The following is a 19,948-nucleotide window of genomic DNA, read 5'->3' on the forward strand; positions in this document are numbered from 1 at the left end:
GAAACCATGACAGAGTGCAGGCCAATCCCAGCCTATATTTCCTCTAATCTATGGCCATGAGAATGTTGGTTTCTCTCCCCCTGCCCCATCCTATATTTTCTTTCCAAGCTTTCTTGAATCTTAATCAAATCCCCTTCTTCCATGGGGGAAAACCACCAATCTATGACAAATCTATCTGGAGACAGTCTCTGTCATGACTACTGGTCCTCTAAATGTCCATGCCCTTTTCCATTTGATCCTTGTTAAGCTAAATGCTCTGTTTCTGTGCCTTCACTTCCACATCTCTAAATTTTTCTACTGTTATTCTGTTTCCAGCCTGCCCATGTTTATTTCCAGAGTAATTTTCTTAACAAATTGGTTTTAGGTCATAGGGTTGAGGTTCTCTAGTTTAACCTTTCCCCCATTTTACAGAGGAAGGAGGAATGGGACTTGTCCAGGGCCATCCAGATTGGTGGTAGAGCCAGAATTTGAACTAAAGTCAGATCTCCTGACTTCCATGACAGTTCCCTTTCCGATCACATCAACATTTTTTTATCAACATAGGACAAGTCAGATACATATATAGATATATACTTTTTCCTTTCCCCTTCTATGCCTTTCTCCATCAGTATCTTTCCTAACTTTCTTTCCTCCTCTCCTTTCTCTTCCCCTCTCTCTTTTCTTCATCTTCCCCCTTTTTCCTCTTTCCTATCTCCTCCTCGTCCTCATTTCTCTCTCTTCTCTCTTTCCCCATTGCTCTTATTTTCTCTTCCTTTATCTCCTTCTTTCTCTTTTATTCTATTCTATCCCTTTCCTTCCTTCTTTTCCTTTTTTTAATCTGCTTTCCTCCTTCTCTGATAGCCCTAATGTTTTAATTTGTGAAAAAGGAGTCCTTGATTAGATGGACTCCCTATTATCTTCCAGCTCTAACACTAAGATCCTATAAACTCTAGCTCAGACACTTTCTTAATAACTGTATCAAGTTTAGCAATTCACTCTAATCCTCAGTTTTTTCATTTATAAAATAGAAATTCTAGTAATTGCAATATCTATCTCTCAGTGTGATTATAAGGTACTTTGTATACCTTAAACCATTATTGAAAAGTGAATTCATTTATCTCTTCCTCTCCCTTTCCTTCTCATTTTTCCTTTCTTTTCTTTCTCTCTCCTTTTCTCCCTCTCTTTTTTTTTGCTATCTGATTCACCTTTCTCTCTCCTCCTCCTTCTCTCCCTATTTCTGTCTCCCTTTGTCATTCTTCTTTCTCTTTTCCATTTCCTTTTTTTCTCTCTCCTTTCTTTCATCTCTGTCTTTCTTTTCCTTCCTTTCCTTAATCTACTTCTACTTTTATTAATTCCCTTTCTCCTTTTCTGTCTCCTCTTTTTCCCTTCCTCTCTTTTCTATCCCTTTTCTTTATTCCTTTCTCACCAATCCCAATTTCCTCTCATACTTTCTACTCTCTCCTTTCCTTTCTTCTTTCACATGTTCTCTTCACTTCTCTTACCCTTTTCCTTTCTCCTCTCTCTTTCCCAACTTATTTTCTTTTCTTCTCTCCCCTTTTTCCCCTCTCTCTCCCTCTCCCCATTTTCTTGTCATTTTCTCCTTTTCGTCTATATCTTCCAAATAGGAGGTGATGTTTCCTCCTAACTTATCTTCCCTCAAACAGCATCACCCTATGATCTGAGGCCTCCCTGAAAAATTCAGAAATCAATCTGTGAATATATGGCATCTATACCTGCACATACAGGTGAGTGTTGAGATTTAATGTCTGGTACAACTAAATTGTCAGTTCTCTGATAAGACCCCCATAAGTCATGTTGGGAATCTCCTTTTCATAACAACTTTACATTATTGAGTAAAATCCCTCTAAATTGGACCACAGTTGTGATGTAATGTACTTACATGAAGGCCCTCTTGGAGATGAAGTTCTGTGGTGTGTGTACAGAGGGTGTGGATATATGTGAAGTACTTTGTAAACCTTAAATACTGTCAATTATCCTTATTTTTACGGGCTCAAATATACCTCAGGGTAGATTTCAAAAAAATCACAAGATCTCTGACTTTTTTTAAAGTCAAAGGGAACCTCAAAGTTCATCTAACCCCTGTCTAAAATAGAAATAGCCTCTACAGTATCCCTGACAAGTAAGAGTTGGTCATTCAGTCTCTGACCAAAAAGTTCTAGTTGCACGGAGTTTATTATCTCCTAAAGTACTCATTTTCATTGTTTCATTATATTGTTTCACCAATATAATTTCTTTCTGAAATAAAACACATTTTGTGGATACTGAAAAGAATAGGTTAAAAAAGATTTCTAAATCATTGTTAATGATCTTTGAAAAAATATAGGACTTCAGGACTAAAGAGGAGTGTAAACATGTCTGGATTTTCAAAAAAGGAAAGAATGCAGACCTTCCAAAAATAATAAATTAATATATTTAGAAAAAATCTTGATTGTAATATTAAACCAATGATTTGTGAATGTCTATAAAGGGAAGCAGTGCTTATTAAGGGCCCATTATGGCTTCATCAAGAATAGTTTATGACAGAATGACTTCATTTCCTTTTTTGACAGGATAACTAGGCTGGTAAAAGATAATGTACAATAATATATAGCATAGAGAGTATATAGTTCCTTAGAACTAGGAAAACTTGTTTTCAAGTCTTACTTCTTATATGTACTTGCCATGTTACCACAGACAAGTCACCTAATCTCTCAAGGTACAAGAAAATTCTCTGAGATTAAATTATAACTTATAGAATAGTTACTGATTTATATTAGTGGAAGGAGTTTCAACAATAAGTGACCATTGAAATTACCCATCTGGACCAAAGCAGCAACTAAACCAGTAGCTTAAAGAATTCTATAGACTAGATAGACTAGATTTTAGTTTCAGAACAGCATTTGATTCTCTCTGTTTCTGCCTGTCTTTCTCTCTCTCTTTGTGTCTCTCTCTCTCTCTCTCTCTCTCTCTCTCTCTCTCTCTCTCTCTCTCTCTCTCTCTCTCTCTCTCTCAACAAAATGGAAATATGGAGGCAATACTTCAATTTAGTAAGTTGGAGTTAGAGGGGATTGATTGCCAGACCTGAAGAACAGTCATTAGTAGATCACTTAACCAAGAATCATAGGATCATGATTTTAGAACTGAAATGACCATCAAAAGTCATATAATCCAATTTGCTTATTTTACAAGTTAAAAATGGGCCTAAACATGCTAAGTGACTTGCCAGTAATTGCAGGTAAATAGAAAAAAAGAGTCAGGACTTGAACCAAGGTCCTCTGTCTTTCAATCCTAATTTCAATCCTAACTTCTTTCCATTATTTTATGTTGTTTAGTAGATATCTATCCTTGGTTATATCTTATTTAATATTTTTACTAATACCTTATATAAAGGAATAAATAACTACTTATCAAATTTTCAGACAACATGAATATAAGGAGAGATAGTTAATATATTGAATGACAGAAATAGGATCCAAAAAGATCTTGACAAGACTATGTCAACACATAACATCTAAGATGATACATAGAGAAATATAAATCTTACAGGCGTTTAAAAACTCAACTTTACAAGTAAAGTGAAGGCAAAATCAAATAATAGATCATACTTTTTTTAAATTGAGATTTTAAGTGTATCCTAAGCTTAATATAAACTTACATTTTGAAACAGAGTTAATTGGCCCAACCTCTATTTCAATATAATAAATTCCTTTACTCCATATCCAAATGGTCTTCTGTTCTTTAGTTAATGCTTTCTAGTAACATGGAGCACACTGCTCCAGCTGCTGATTTCATTTTTAGGTTGTTAGTAAGGAGAACCTATCTGCCTTTGATAAATTCAAGTCACTTGGGCAACTGTACTGTACTCAAAGAGCTGGATGAGCCTTAATAAAAGATCTTTGAAAGATAGTAGAGGAATGAAGTACTGTAGAATTAAACAAAGTAAATGTCCTGATTTTTAAAAAAATGACAATACAAAATTTAGCTTAGTCAGTTAAACTTTGATTCCTAACAAAATTCAAGATTATATTATTAGACAGTTGGAGAACATATAGAAAAGGAAGCAATAAACACAAATAGACACCATGATTTCAGTAAGAACAGATCATACTAGGCTAACTTCATGTTTTGCAATAAAGGTATTAAACTGGTTGATGAAAAGAATAATGTAAACATAGTTTACCTGGGTCTTTAGCAAAGAATTTGACAAAGTCTCTGGTACATTATACCAAAAGTAATGAAAATGGATAAAGAAATTATAATCCAGGGTGTGTACACAGATAGATAAATAACATAGTCAAAAAAAATAAAGAGGAATTTAAATGCTAAGAAAATTAGAATTAAAAGGAAAAATTAAAAATGGTAAAGAAAAAAAGGCTAAGAGACATGAAAAACTAACATGGAGAATACAGTTTAAAAATTCAAAAATTCACAGAAGCAACAAACTTCAGACTTATGATTGAAAGTAGAAATAAACACACAGGTAGAGGGGAAAGTAGATGTTTTTAAAATCACTGAATTATCCTAAGAAAATACAGATTTGAATGAAAAATCAAAAAGACTATGACACTGTAACCATAAAGAATCCAGAGAACTTAGAAAAATAAAAGAATCTAAACACTATATTTAAGAAAGTCAGACAAAATTTTCTAAATTAGTAAAAACAATCGACAAACAGAATCACTAGATGCCTATGAGGTCTCAAAATTTGGTATATATAAACATAAGATAGTTAAATTTTTCCAAATCCTCCTCAAGGATAAGGACAAAATATTACTAGTTGTGAGACTCACTTCCCAAGCAAATACAAATAAGACCAGAATACACTTTTTAAGAAGTATAAGAGAAGTTGAAAACTGAAATACAGTTCATAAAATTAAGGAATGTGGACCATCAATTTAGCATAGAGAGCAATTCACTCCAGAGAACTCTGAAAAATGAGTAAGTTTTCCAACCAAATTAATAACAGTTTTTACAAACAAGAGATAACATCTGCTATCATTTGTGAGAGTTCTCAGAGGTTTGTACTGGCTAAATCCTTAATGATTTCAGAAGAGCATTTTAAAAGGACAAAAGGGAAAGGAAGAAGGATAAAATGAAAGGACAAAAATAAAGCTCTTATCTTTGAAAGGGAAATTCCAAGTTAAGATGTAGAACCCAGAGCTGAAAAAAAGTACTATATATTTATCTAATATCTAGGTCAGAGGTCTGTGGAAATATTAACCTACCTCCTTAATCCTCAACAGCATGCCTTCCTTAATGTACCACAAGTTCATTTTAGCTTTTTAAACTACTATATCGAACTTACAGTTCACTAAGACTGTGGTGTTTTTCAAATTTTTTGCTATTGAATTTCATCTCATTAGATTCAATCCAATATTCTAGCTTGATTTTTTTTTAAAAATTCTTACTCTGTCATCCAGTATCTTAACTATTTATCTCACCTTATTTTGGGTCATAGCATATTTAACAACTATATCTTTTACCAAGTCATTGATAAATATGTGAAATGCCACAGGGCCATTCAACGTTCCCTTAGGAAGGGATTCCAGTGGAAAATATCTTTCAAGCTGACATCAAACTATTGATAATAACCTTTGGATCCAACCATTCTACAAGTTCTAAATTCAATTTTTTGTCAATTTATCTTCAAGCTGAGAAGTGTCAAACTTGCCACCAGCAGCTGTTAACCAGAAATGTAAATATAAATACAGAAATGTAAAATGTAATAGAGAAAGGTAATGTTAATTTGTAGTTCTCTAAATTGATAAGCAGCCCACAGGGTTCTAGTTGTATTTCTTTGGCATCACTGGTCTAGTTCACCTATTTCCATCTTGTCCACAAGAAAAGCATGAATGTTTGTACCAAATGCTTGCAAAAAGTTGATATAGAATCAAAGATATCTAAAGCATTCTCTTAATCTAATCTACAAAGAAAGGTGATTAAGTCTGCCTTAACTTTTTTTGTCCTGCACTTTAAAAGTTGTAAACAAATATTTATTGAATTAAAATTGAATTCAATTGGAAACCATTCTGGATTTTCATGACCATCACTTTCTTTTCTAGATGTTTATTAACTATATTGTTTAGGATGTTCTAGTATGTTGCTAATAATCCCTGCCTAGCTGACTGGACACAATTTAGAGATAATGCACTCTTCCATTTTTTTTTTTTTTTTTTGAAAATCAAAACAGCAATGGCTCTCCAATTCTACAAGATCTCTTCCATCCTTCAGGATGCTTAAATATCATTAAGAACAATTCAGTAGTCATATTTGCTAGTTATTTTATTACTCTAGAATATACTTCATTAGGCCTGGTGTACTTGGGGAAATGAGTTGGAATCACTGAATTAGAGCTGGAAGAAATCTCAGTGACCACCTCAAATCTCTTCATTTTGCATAGGAAGACATTGCAACCCAGAGATCAAATGACTTGCTCAAATTCATATGAGTAATAAGCACTAGAGGTAAGATGTGAATCCAGGTCTTCTGATTCTACAGTTGGCACTTTTCCCCTTGTACCATAATGCTCCTACTGCTCTCTCATTCCCTTTGGCAAAGAATACAAGTAATTCTTGACCCTCTTTGCTTTCTCTTTGTCTTCTAAAATTGTTTCATTTGCCTCATTGTTACCCTCGTCTTTTGCCATATTCCTCCCTCCCTCCAAAGGCCTCGATCATGTTTTTGTGGTCTTTCAATGTCCACAACAGTCTCACTTCATGCTAAGTTTCAATGATTCTGAAATTATTCTTATGACTATACCAGTCTTTTGAATTCATTCTCCAAATTTGCCCTTGTTTTCATCTTTTATTTAAAAAAAATAAATCTAAGTTAATGATAAACTTCAGATTAGTCTCTTTAGGCAACTTCCCATTTCTTTAAGATTGAAATTGTTTCTTTTTGTGTCTTCTCAAATTGCTCCAGCCTAATTATGTACTTAAAGTAGCTAGAGCAGTAGAATTAAAGTTGTGAGTACCTGAGTTCAATCCAGCCTCAGATATTTACTAGATCCCATTGCTTTAACTTGCCCATAAAAAGAGGAAGCATGAGAGCATTTGTCAAATGCTTTGCTAAAAATTTCACCTACTGCTTCTACAGTACTTTCTTATGCAGTTAGCTGGTCAAAAAAAGGAAAGATTAGTCTACCACAAAATGATTTTGATGAAGTTGCCCTTAATCTCAGTGATCAGAGTTTTTCTTGCTTAATTTCTCATACTCTGTCTTTAATATGCTCTACAGTTTTTCCAAGGATACAAATTAATTTTTTGTCAATGAAACCCTAAGCCTTGTTGAGAATTGAGATCATTTGCCAATCCTGTAGCATCCTTCCGTTGTGATTTTTTAAAAAAAAAATCATTGACAGTGAATCATCTATATAACCACCTGTTCTTTCCAGACCCTAGTATGTAACAGATACAAGTTTGGAAAGAGATTTAAACTCATTGAAGGCAGCTGAATATCCTGTTGCCATAACTTTATTCATTTTTTCCCACTTACTACTAATCATTTCTTTTGTACTCCTAAATCCAAAGATTCTCTCCTTATAAGAGAAAATTGAAACAAAATGAGAGTTGATGGCATTTAACTTTTTAATCATCATCCATTATCATCCCATCCCTCTCATGATGGAAGGAATAATCTTATTTCTTTTTTTAATTCTCCTCTTATTCCCCACGTAGCTTTTAAAATCCTTTTTTTTTTTGTATTTAGTATTCATCATCTACCTTAGTCTGGTCTGGGATTTAGTGCCCATCAAATTATTCTAGAATCATACTTTTGTTCTCATCTTCTGCTATTTACTTGTTTCTAATGTTTTATTGGTATAATGAATCCCCAGTGAGAAAAACTCCAATTTAGGCCTGCAGCTTGAGAGTCTTTGAAGATTGTCTAGAGCAGAGATGTCAGACAGTGCCTAGGCTGTATTACTGTTCTTAACCCTATCAAGAGTGAGCTGAATCAAATCAAAATGGAATTGAAAAATATTTAGAAAAATAAGTAAAAATATAATAGAAGCTAGACAATATTGATAGATAATTTTCTAAGTAAATATAAGGCCCTAACAAATCCTTATGTGCAGTTTTTTTATTTAATGGCCCCCATTTTTATTTAAGTATGATATTGTTCGTCTAAAGCAGGACTGCTTAAACTTTTTCCATGTATGATCCCTTTTCACCCAAGAAATTTTTATGTGACCTCAGATATTTATATGTATATATATATATATATATATACATGTATATATATACATGTGTATGTATATATATGTATATATATACACATATATGTATATACATCTATTTGTATATATATAAAGTAGGTATGGAATCAAACATCTATTGATGATAAATAATAATTTTGCAATCCCCACATTCAGTTATGTGATTCCATATGGCATTAGATTCCATATGGCATTACAACTTAAATTTAAGAAGCTATGCTCTAGAACATTGTGAAGATAAGTGACTCACCTAAAGTTATACAGCCAATAGGTGCCAGAGATGAGACTTAAATCCAGGTCTTCCTAGTTCTAAGTCAAGATACTTTCTGAACAAGTACATTGGTCCCTTGAGATACTTCATCATTCTCTTCATCATTTTAATCATCATCCATTATCATCTCATCCATCTCAGAGAATAATCCTATCCCTTCTTTGATTCTCCTCTTAGTCCCCAAATAGCTTTTAAAAATCCTTTTTGTTGTATTTAGTATTCATCATCTACCTTTATTTGTGATTTTGGAATTTCATTCTCAAGGGTTTTCATTACTCTTAGGATAAATTTTCCTTCAAAAAATTAGACAATTGGATCTTCCTATCTAGCCTCTCTCTGGAATTTTTGAACTCACTGAACCCTTTCCCAAAATCTAGGTTGTGGCTTGTACTAATAGAATTCTTATTAAAAGTCTACTTATTCACAGGTAAGGACCAAATATTTTAAAATATTACATTGATTTTGGGAATGTCACATCATATGATGTTGACTCATAATAATCATTATCACAAAGCCCCATTTTTCACATGAGTAGTAATCCAAACATAATATTCCTAATCCATGTATATGTAGCTGGTTTTTTGATCCAGGGAAGAACTGGTCTGCCTATTTCATTTTATCATTTTATATTTGGGCCCATTTTTTCCAAACCCTGAAGCTCTTTGGGGATTTGAGTTCTTTTGTTTTCCAATATGCTCACTAATTTGCCAAACTTTGTGTTATCTACAACTTGATAAGCAAACCATTTCTGCCTTTCTTGAAGTCAGTGATAAAAATATAAAACAAAACTTCACCAAGAAAATATCCTTGGACTTGGGTAAGTCCCTCCTGATTAAAATTGATCCTCTAATTGTCACCCTTGGGGTCTGATCATTTGACACCTACCATAGAGCTCAGATCTCTTTATCTTATTCACAAAGATATTGTGAGAAGTATTATCAAATGTTTTGCCAAAATCCAAGTATACAGAATCTAGTAAATATATGCAGAAGATATAGTGTAATGTATAAAATACTTGACTTTGAGTCAGAAAGATCTTATTTCAAATTTTCCCTCACTCATTTCCTAGCTGTACAACCTGGGTAAACCACTTAAGTCCTTAGTTTCTTTTTCCTTATTTGTAAAATGAGGGGAATAAATAAGACCTGCTTCACTGGGCTGTTGTAAAGATAAAATGAGATAGCATATATAAAGTACTTTGCAAACCTTGAATTAGTATACAAATGCTCATTATTTATTACTATTGTTATTGATATTATTATATCTTATAGAGTTTTCCTCATTTATCACTTTAGTGATTCTGTCAAAAGAGAATTAATCTAACCTATCTGTTCCTGAGGAACACCACTCTGATTCTTATGAGTAATCATCTCTTTTATTCTAGCTGCTCACCAACCAATCCTTTAATAAGACATTTTGTGAATTATACCAGGAAACAAAATCAAAAGTGTTCTAACACCCTATGTTATGAACAAGTTCTCATTTTCATCAAAGTTTGGACCTTCTATCTTCAAGTACTCTTATATTCTGAGATCCCTTCCAACTTTAACATTCCATTTTATAATCGCTTCTACTCTAAAAACTGTTCTAAGGTTTCTTCCACCTCTGTCTTCTATGTTTTAAACTTATTTCAGAACATTTTGTTTAATACTTTTTTCTCTTCCTCAGGATTTAATGTCCCAGAAGCTGAACTGTAAAACTAGAGAATTTCTTTTTCATTGGTTTGTCAGGTTTTTATGTCAAGTGTAGCTCTTTCTAATAGGGAGTTAATGAATTGCTCTTCAGATTTTTCAGAGTTGGGTGTAATTTTGTTGTTGTTGTTCTGCACAAACCAGAGTCTTTTACAGTTCCTTGAAATTCCACCATAATGGTTACATTCTTTTGGACTTTAAGGCTTTGATAGTATACAATGTTATTTTGATACTGCCTTTATTAGCCAGTAAGTAACTATATAATATTGAGTAAATTATTTAAACATCCCAGAGCCTCAGATTGTTCATTTATAAAATGAAGGAAATGGACAAAATAGGCTCTAAGGTGCTTTCCAACTCTAACAATCTATCAATATTCAAAATGCTTTGCTTACTTTATGTCATTTGTTGCTCAAAAAAGCCACTCTGAAATAAGCAGGACTATTGTTTTATTGTTTTTACAGAACATGGGCTCAAAGACATTAAGTGATTTTCCCAACATCACACAACTAATACATAGCAAAATATCTGGCATCCCAACACTCAGCCCAGTGCTTTCTGAACTCTATCAGCTAACCTATTAAACTGGAAATATAACTCTTGTCATGGTCTCATTTATATGGAATGGAATGATTGAAATTTTTATTTAAAAAGAACATGTCTTGGATTCAGAATTCCTTGTTTTCAAGTTTTGATCCTTGCCTTTACTAGCTGTGTGATCATTTCATCTACCTGATCCTCAGAATTCAGATATGTAAACTGGAGAGAATTCTATTTATCTTATCTGACTCAGAATTCTTTTGAGAAAAGTGCTCTGTATACTTAAAATTATGGATTCCCAAGTATCTTAGAGTAGTCTAAATTTTAATAAACATTTATTAAATTTCATAAATTACAATAAGATTAAACTTGTTAAAAGTTAATGTTAACTTTAATGTTTTTAATGTAACTATAGAAATTAAAGCTATCCTTAGCACATTCTTCTTATTTTTGAAATAATAAACCAAGGCTTATTAATATATTAAACCTTCTCTGAAAATTCCAGATATCCTGGAGGAAAAGAATGACAATAGCAGCTGGAGCAGCAGTAGCACCTCTGAATTCTTCCTCTTAGGACTCTCCTCAAATCCTCAGTTACAGGAGCCACTCTTCATTATATTCCTTAATATGTACCTGGTCATTCTTCTTGGGAACTTGCTGATCATAGTGGTTATCCATTCAGACTCAAAGCTTCATACCCCAATGTATTTCTTCTTGAGCATCTTGTCCTTCATTGATATCTGTTTCACCTCTGTCATTGTCCCCAAGATGCTGGTGAATTTCCTATCAGAGACAAAAACCATCTCCTACATAGGCTGTCTAGTGCAGATGTACTTCTTCATGGCCTTTGGAAACACAGATAGCTATCTTCTAGCCTCCATGGCTATTGACCGCTTGATAGCCATCTGCAATCCTTTACAGTATTCTATGATCATGAGTCACAGACGGTGTGTCATTTTGGCAGTGGCTTCCTGTGTAATCTCACACCTCCATGCTCTTTTACGTGTTTTGCTCATGTCCCGTCTGTCATTCTGTGCCTCCCACGTCATCAAACACTTCTTCTGTGACACACAGCCAGTGCTGAAGCTTTCTTGTTCTGATACTTCTTCTAGTCAGGTTGTGGTCATGACAGAGACACTGGCTGTTATTGTGACCCCCTTCTTATGCATAATCTTCTCCTACCTGAGGATCATTGTTGCCATTCTCAAAATTCCCTCTGCATCGGGAAAATGGAAGACCTTCTCCACTTGTGGCTCCCACCTCACCATTGTGGTACTATTTTATGGAAGTATTATCTATGTCTATTTCCGGCCTCTGTCCAGATACTCTGTGGTCAAGGATAGAGTGGCCACAGTCATGTACACAGTGGTCACCCCCATGGTAAACCCCTTTATTTACAGTCTAAGGAACAAAGACATGAAACAGGGCCTGGGGAAGTTGAAGGAAAGAATTAAGTTCTAGAAATCAAAGACTCATGGCACCAGAGACACATCAAATATTAAAAATGGAAGGATCTATAAGAATGTTAGAGTGAGAAGGAAATTTAGAAAAAAAAATATTTTAACATAAAGTGTGAAAATTGAAAGAGACCTTAGAGATCATCAAAGACCAACCAGAGAAGGAAGGAGACTTTCTAATTTCACAGAACTTATTGTTTTATGATTGAAAAAGGATAAATATACCAAGGGTAAGAGTAAGAAAAGATATCCATGGATTTTGGGAAAGTCTGCATGATGAATCAGTTGGAGAATGGTTGGGTAAATTGTGGTATATGAAGGTTATGGAATATTATTGCTCGGTAAGAAATGACCAGCAGGAGGAATATAGAGAGGCCTGGAGAGACTTAAATCAACTGATGCTGAGTGAAATGAGCAGAACCAGAAGATCACTGTACACTTCAACAACAATACTGTATGGGGATGTATTCTGATGGAAGTGGAAATCTTCAACATAAAGAAGATCCAACTCACTTCCAGTTGATCAATGATGGACAGGGGTAGCTGCACCCAGAGAAGAAACACTGGGAGGGGAATGAAAATTGTTAGCACTAATATCTGTCTGCCCAGGTTGCATGTACCTTCGGATTCTAATGTTTATTGTGCAACAAGAAAATGATATTCGCACACATGTATTGACCTAGACTATATTGTAACACATGTAAAATGTATGGTATTGCCTGTCGTCGGGGGGAGGGAATAGAGGGAGGGGGGGTAATTTGGAAAAATGAATACAAGGGATAATATTATAAAATATATATATATATATATAAAATAAAAAAAAAAAAAAGTCTGCATGATGAGTAGATACCAAAGACAAACTCCGGCAAATTCACCAATGTGTCAAAGGTCAGTTCTAATTTCATCAATTCATTTATTCAGCATGCATTGAGCAGCACTTGGTTCTTTCAAGGCATTTAGTTAAGAAAGACTGTAAACAATGGCAGGAAAACTGGGGTTTTATCCCAGGGTGTCAAAATTTAAATTGTTTTGATAGTTTTCGTTCTCCATCACCTATTTAGCAAAAATAATTAGTTAAAATAAGAAGTTACAAAATGACTCTTCTTCCCCAGCACTGGTGAACTCTGACATGTCCCACCCTTATCTTTTCATTAGTCCCAATGGGCCCAAGTTCCAGGGTCCCTCCACTGACAGAAATTGAGTTATATAGTTTTTACTTCAAGCTTTGTCTTTAAAAATTAATTTGAAGATAGGCTTTCAGCAGCATGACATAGTGAGTAGAAAGCTGTCTTCTAAGACAGGAAAACCTGTACTATAGGCTGGCCTGTGATATATACTGACTGTGTGGCCTCTGAGCAGGTGATTTAATTCCTCAGTGTTCTAAGTAATTTTTTTAAAATTATAAATTGCAGAGAAAGAGCTGACCCACACTGATGGAGAGTTTCCACACCTGGGACTTACCTATACAAATGAAATCATTTCTTTTCTCATTATGCTGCCTTCTCTGGCCACATCTTATAGTGCTTGTCTTAGGCTTCAGAATTGTCAGTTTTAACTCTGGAATTGTGTTCCCTATGAAGACCATATCTCTTTAAGATACTCTATGAGAAGAGAGTATAGACCTTGTGAGTTGAGTGTGGTAGTCTAGTGAAATTCTCCATCTGCTACAAAGATGACAAAGTTTTCTCATTAACTAGTTATTATTCCTTGGGAAATTCTGTTAGTGCAACATGGTTTCTCAAAGAGTTTATAGTTATTGCTCTTGATCCCACTTGTGTTGTTGTCATCCTATTTATTTGAACATGCCCCAAATAATCAAACTTTTTATTTGACCTTCATGAATCGCTTATTTAGTCACACCATTTCTGTGGGAAATATACTGTTTATTTAGTAGCTCTCAAAGTAAGCTACCATTGAGTCAACACAACGACCACCCAAAATTCCAGAAGACTGATGAAAGCATGCTATCTACCTTGACAAAGAGAAAATGGACTTGGAGTACAGAATGAGACATATTTATTTCTAGACATGACCAATTAGGAATTTGTTTTGTTTGATTAGGCACATTAGTTGCAAAGATTTTGTTTTTGTTTTTGTTTTAAATTAATGGGATTATGGGAGGGAAACAAATTCTTGCTACCAGAAGAAAAAAAATTAAGCTTACCAGTTGGGGGAGACTAAACTACAGTATTTTGTTAAAAGGCCACATAGATATGAACATATATCAAAAGAAGAATTAGAAATTACCAACAACATATGGAAAATCTCTTGATCACTAATAGGAAAATAAATACAAATGAAAACAGCTTTCATTTCACCACACATTTATCAGTATAGAAAATAACAGATGGAACTAGTTTTTATTGAGGAGTCTGTGGGATGATAGACTCACCAGTATCATGTTACTACAGCTATGAATTTATTCAACTTTCTCAGAGAATAATTTGGAACTATGTGAGGAAGTGGCTAAAAATGTTTATATTCTTTAATGCAGCAATACTGCTATTGGTCATATATCCCACAAGGATCAAAGGAAGATTGACTTTCAGAATCTAACCTATCTAAGGAAAAATTTAAAGTTAACCAAAAAAAAGGGGGGAAATACAATGGCTAGCTATTGGTAATGATTTTTAGAAAACTGTGTAATATATGTAAAATAGAAAGTTTTGTGCAATAAAAAATGAATATGGAAAATTAAATTATCATACATTTAGAGTTAGAACTTTGCAGATTAACTAGCTCAAATTCTTAATTTTACAGAGGAGTAAATTGAAGCTCACGAAGAAGAAAATCTTGATATATCTTACATTCCCTTCCATGAATTCTTCAGTCTAGTGACAGTGGCCTCTTTGCTAGTTCTCTGACAGCCCAACTACCGACTTCAAGCATTTTCATAAACTATCCTCACTGTCTAGAATTTTCTCCTTCCTGATCTTCATCTCCTGGCTTCCCCGGGTTTCCTTCAAGTTGCAGATAAAATCCAATCTTCTGCCAGATAACCATTGTTAATCCCTCTTAATTCTAACACTTTCCTTCTATTAATTATTTTCAATTTGTTAGGAATATAACCAATTTGTACATAATTGTTTATATATTGTCTCCTCTATTAGACTGTAAGCTCATCAATTGCAGGAATTGTCTTTTAACTCTCTTTATACCCAGTGTTTAGCACTGTGCTGATCACATATACTTACTAAATGCTTATTGATTGGTTGACTAACTGGTTGACTAACTAAATAACTTACCTAAGATTACTCAGATAGCATGTATAAGAACTGAAAGTGAAACCTAATTTTCTCTGCATCCAAAGGTATATTTCTTAGCTCTATACTATCCTGAAGACATATATACTGATAGAGAAAGAAGTAAACAGAACCAGGTACAGAACAATGTCATGACTAATAAATGACAAGAATGCTGAAAGAAATATGAGTTAATCAAAGGATATGCATAGACAATTTTTAGAAGAAGAAATTAGAACCATTTCTAGTTATATGAAATTAAGACAACTCTGAAATACTATTACACACCTCTCATATTGGCTAAGAAGATAGGAAAAGATGATGATGATGAATGTTGGAGGGGATGTGGTAAAACTGGGACACTAATACACTGTTGATGTAGTTGTGAATGGATCCAGCCATTCTGGAGAGCAATTTGGAACTATGCTCAAAAAGTTATCAAACTGTGCATTCCCTTTGATCCAGCAGGTTTACTACTTGGCTTATATCCCAAAGAGATCTTAAAGGAGGGAAAGGAACCTACATGTGCTAAGATATTTGTGGCAACTCTTTTTGTAGTGGCAAGAAATCTGGAAACTTAGTGGATGCCCATCAGTTGGACAATGGTTGAATAAGTTATGGTATATGAATGTTATGGAATGTTATTGTTCTATAAGAAATGATAAACAGGATGATTTTAGAGAGGCCTGGGGAGACTTACGTGAACTGATGCTTAGTGAAATGAGTAGGACCAGGAGATAGTTATATACTTCAACAACAATACTATATGATGATCAATTCTGATGGATGTGGCCATTTTCAACAATGAGATGAACCAAATCAGTTCCAATAGAGCAGTAATTAACTGAACCAGCTACACCCAGCAAAAGAACTCTAGGAGATGACTATGGACCACTATATAGAATTCCCAATCTCTCTAATTTTGTCTGCCTGCATTTTGTATTTCCTTCACAGGCTAATTGTACACTATTTCAAAGTCCGATTCTTTTTGTACAGCAAAACAATTGTTTGGACATGTATACATATATTGTATTTAATTTATACTCTAACATATTTAACATGTATTGGTCAACCTGCCATCAGGGGGGAAGGGAAAGAGGGGGAAAATTGGAATAAAAGGTTTGGCAACTGTCAATGTTGTAAAATTACCCATGAATATCTGGTAAATAAAAACTATTAAAAAAAAAAGAAGAAGAAGAAGAAAGAAAGAAAGAAGTAGTACCAGGAGTATACAGCAACAACAAGATTATATTATGATCAATTCTGATGGACATGGCTCTTTCCAACAATGAGATGATTCAGATCAGTTCCAATAATCTTGTGATAAAGATAGCCATCTAAACCCAGATAGAGGACTATGGGAACTGAGTGTGGACCACAACATAGCATTTTCACTCTTTCTATTGTTGTTTGCTTGTATTTTGTTTTATTTCTTAGTTTTTTTTTCTTGATCTGATTTTCCTTGTGCAGCAAGATAATTGTATAAATATGTATACATATGTTGGATTTAACATATATTTTAACATATTTAACATGTATTGGATTATCTGCCATCTAGGGGAAGGGATGGGGAGAAGGAGGGGAAAATTTGGAACACAAGGTTTTGCTGTGGTCAATGTTGAAAAATTACTCATGCAAACATTTTGTAAATAAAAAGCTTTAATAAAATAAATAAATAAATGAAGGAACTTTAAAAAGAAATCTGGGGGCAGCTAGTTGGTGCAGTGGATAGAGCACCAGCCCTGAAGTTAGGAGGACATGAGTTCAAATCTGGCTTCAGACACTTAACACGTCCTGGCTGTGTGACCCTGGGCAAGTCACTTAACTCTAATTGCCTCAGCAAAAAAAAAAAAAAAAAGAGAGAGAGAGAGAAAAGAAAGGAAAAAAAAAAGAAATCTTAGTTCTGGTATCTATAATGATCAATATTGGTCTTAGTTTATACATCATGAAACATATTTCCTTTCTCTTAATAGAACAAATGATTTTGGGAGGATTAGAGGATTACAGCTGTGGATTATTGCATATATTGTCACATGTGGTAACTATTCTGATTGGTTTTATTAAAATATGAGTTTTTTCCTATTAGGAGGGAGGGGTCAATGGAAAGGCACATATCCATGAAAGAAAAAGAAAAAACTAATGTGCATAAAAACATTTTTGTAATATATGTATATATATGTATATATTTATATATGTATGTGTATGTATGACAACTGATAAAATTATACAAATGTATAATTCATCAATTTCATTTTTAATATATGCAAAAAATGAAACTCAGGAAATGGCTATAAAGAAAGAGTAATTACAAAATTAGCCTATGGTCTTGGGAGACTAATGCCAGAGGAGGTAATGTTTTTAGCAAGTAAAGCGAAAGCCAACAAATAGAGGTTTTGTGCAATATTGTAGGGAAAGAATTGATAGACAACTGCTTGAGGTGAAGAAATAATTATACTAACTGGCAGAGAAAAGGAAAAGCTGGTGATTTTTATTTGGCTTCTATTTTTTGTTCTACAGAAAATTATCTTTAAACTAGAAATAAAAGTGACTAAAAGGGAGTTGATACCAAAGATGTGTAAATAGGAAAGTAGTAAGAGAATGGCTTTGATGAGTTCATTTCATTAGAACCAAAGATTATTGAAAAAATTGAAAGATGCAATTAATGAACCAGAGTGATCCTTATAAAATTATGAAGACTGAAGCAACACATACAAAAAAGAAGAGTAAATTCTGAATTTTCAATAAAAAATAAATGGAGTCTACAAATTATAGATCACTAAAATGGATATCAACTTCTGGCAAAATTTTAGAATATATTTAAAAAGAATCATTAGTGGATAGATATTAACCAAAGGAAGCAATGATGACCAAAAGTCTTAATAGTTACACTGAAAAAGTCTGAGGAAGTTAACTCAATCCCAGTTCTGCTATTTGCTATCTGTGTGGTCCAGGACAAGTCATTTAATATCCCTCATCAATCTTGTCTATACTTATCTCAATTATATACCTCATGTATAAAGTCCTTACTAGTTCTACATCTATGATCTTTTGATCAAGAACAGAACAAAGGCAAACTAACCTCATTTGCTTTCTTTGCAAGATTATTTATATCAGAATAATATTTTAGATAGTTTACCTGGGTTTCAGCAAAACATTTGATAAGTCTCCTGTGCTAATCTTGTGAAAAAGATGGAAAGACATGGGCTATATTTTACAACAGTCAAGTGAATTTGAAGTAACTGAGTTATCAAGGACAAACAGTGGTCATTAATGTTTATATGTAAATGTGGAAGGAGATCTATGCTTGGTTCTCTTCTTTTTACATTTCTATCAAAGACATATATAACAAATTAATTTCATCTTAGGCCACATTAAAAGAGGTATATGTTCAAGAAAAAGGAAATAGTGCTTCTGTGCTTTTCCAATATCAGTATATATCAGACAAATTCTGTTCACTATTTGATGCTGTACCTTAGCAATGATATTGATAAACTGAAGAGCAATCAACAAGGAACTAACATGAATAGTGATAGGAATGAAGATCATACTATGTAAGGATCAGTTTTAATAACTGATGAAAAAGGACTTATGAAAGTCATCATAGTTGTTATGTATCTAATGAATTGTCATGTGGAAAAGAGACTAAACTTGTTTTGCTTATCACCAGTAGAGAGCACCAGGAAGTAGAAGTCTGAAAGAGGAAGATTTAGCTTTGATATGAGGAAATATTGCCTAATAATTTTTCCTAATAATGGAAAAAAGCAGAATGGGCTGTCTCTAGAATAGAGGCTCCTTTTATATAAGTCAAGTAAAAGCTGAATGACCACTATAATAGAGGCTCCTTTTATATGTCTTCAAGTAAAAGCTGAATGACCACTTGTTAAGAATATTGTAATAATAATAGCTAGCATATATTGACTGTTTTCAAGATTTAAAATTTACAAGATGCTTTACAAATATAGTTTCATTTGAACCTTAAAGAAGTCCTATTAAGTAGATGCTATTATTACTCCTTCTTTTATGTGATGGTAAATCTGAGTCATTTTTAGCATTTTTATTTTCAAAATGTATGCAAAGATACATTTCAATATTCACTCTTGCAAACCCTGTGTTCCAAATTTTTTCTCCCTTCTTTCCTTCCAACCCCTTCCCTAGACAGCAAGCAATCCAATATATGTTAAACCTGTGCAGTTCTTCTATACACACCTCCACAATTATCATGCTGCACAAGAAAAACTCAGATCAAAAAGGGAAAAAATTGAGAAAGAAAACAAAAAGCAAGCAAACAACAAAAAGGTAAAAACACCATGTTGTAATTCACATTCAGTCCCCACAGTCCTCCCTGGATGCAGATGATTCTCTCCATCACAAGTCTATTGGAACTGGCCTGAATCACCTCATTGTTGAAAATAGCCATGACCATCAAAATTGATCATGGCATAATCTTGTTGCTGTGTACATTGTTCTCTTGGTTCTTCTCACTTCAACTTAGCATCAGTTCATGTAAATCCAGGCCTTTCTGAAATCATCCTGCTGATCATAAAACTGAGTGT

General features: G+C 33.6%; 1 protein-coding gene across 1 annotated transcript; it reads left to right on the top strand.

Moving 5' to 3' along the window:
- Window positions 1-3,186: 3,186 nt before the first annotated feature.
- On the top strand, window positions 3,187-12,157 carry LOC141552912 (olfactory receptor 1L4-like). Its single transcript, XM_074284828.1, has 2 exons — window positions 3,187-3,214; window positions 11,202-12,157. The coding sequence occupies exons 1-2, from the start codon at window positions 3,187-3,189 to the stop codon at window positions 12,155-12,157; spliced, it is 984 nt and encodes a 327-aa protein (XP_074140929.1).
- Window positions 12,158-19,948: the final 7,791 nt, after the last annotated feature.

This window comes from Sminthopsis crassicaudata, chromosome 2 (genome assembly GCF_048593235.1).
Source record: "Sminthopsis crassicaudata isolate SCR6 chromosome 2, ASM4859323v1, whole genome shotgun sequence".
Lineage (NCBI taxonomy): Eukaryota > Metazoa > Chordata > Mammalia > Dasyuromorphia > Dasyuridae > Sminthopsis > Sminthopsis crassicaudata.

What these genes read in the sequence shown, in the direction of transcription:
- LOC141552912 (XM_074284828.1), top strand. Translation starts at nt 3,187, where the DNA reads ATGCTAAGTGACTTGCCAGTAATTGCAG. An exon ending in TGACTTGCCAGTAATTGCAG is followed by an intron (nt 3,215 to 11,201) that starts GTAAATAGAAAA and finishes TGAAAATTCCAG; the next exon opens with ATATCCTGGAGGAAAAGAAT.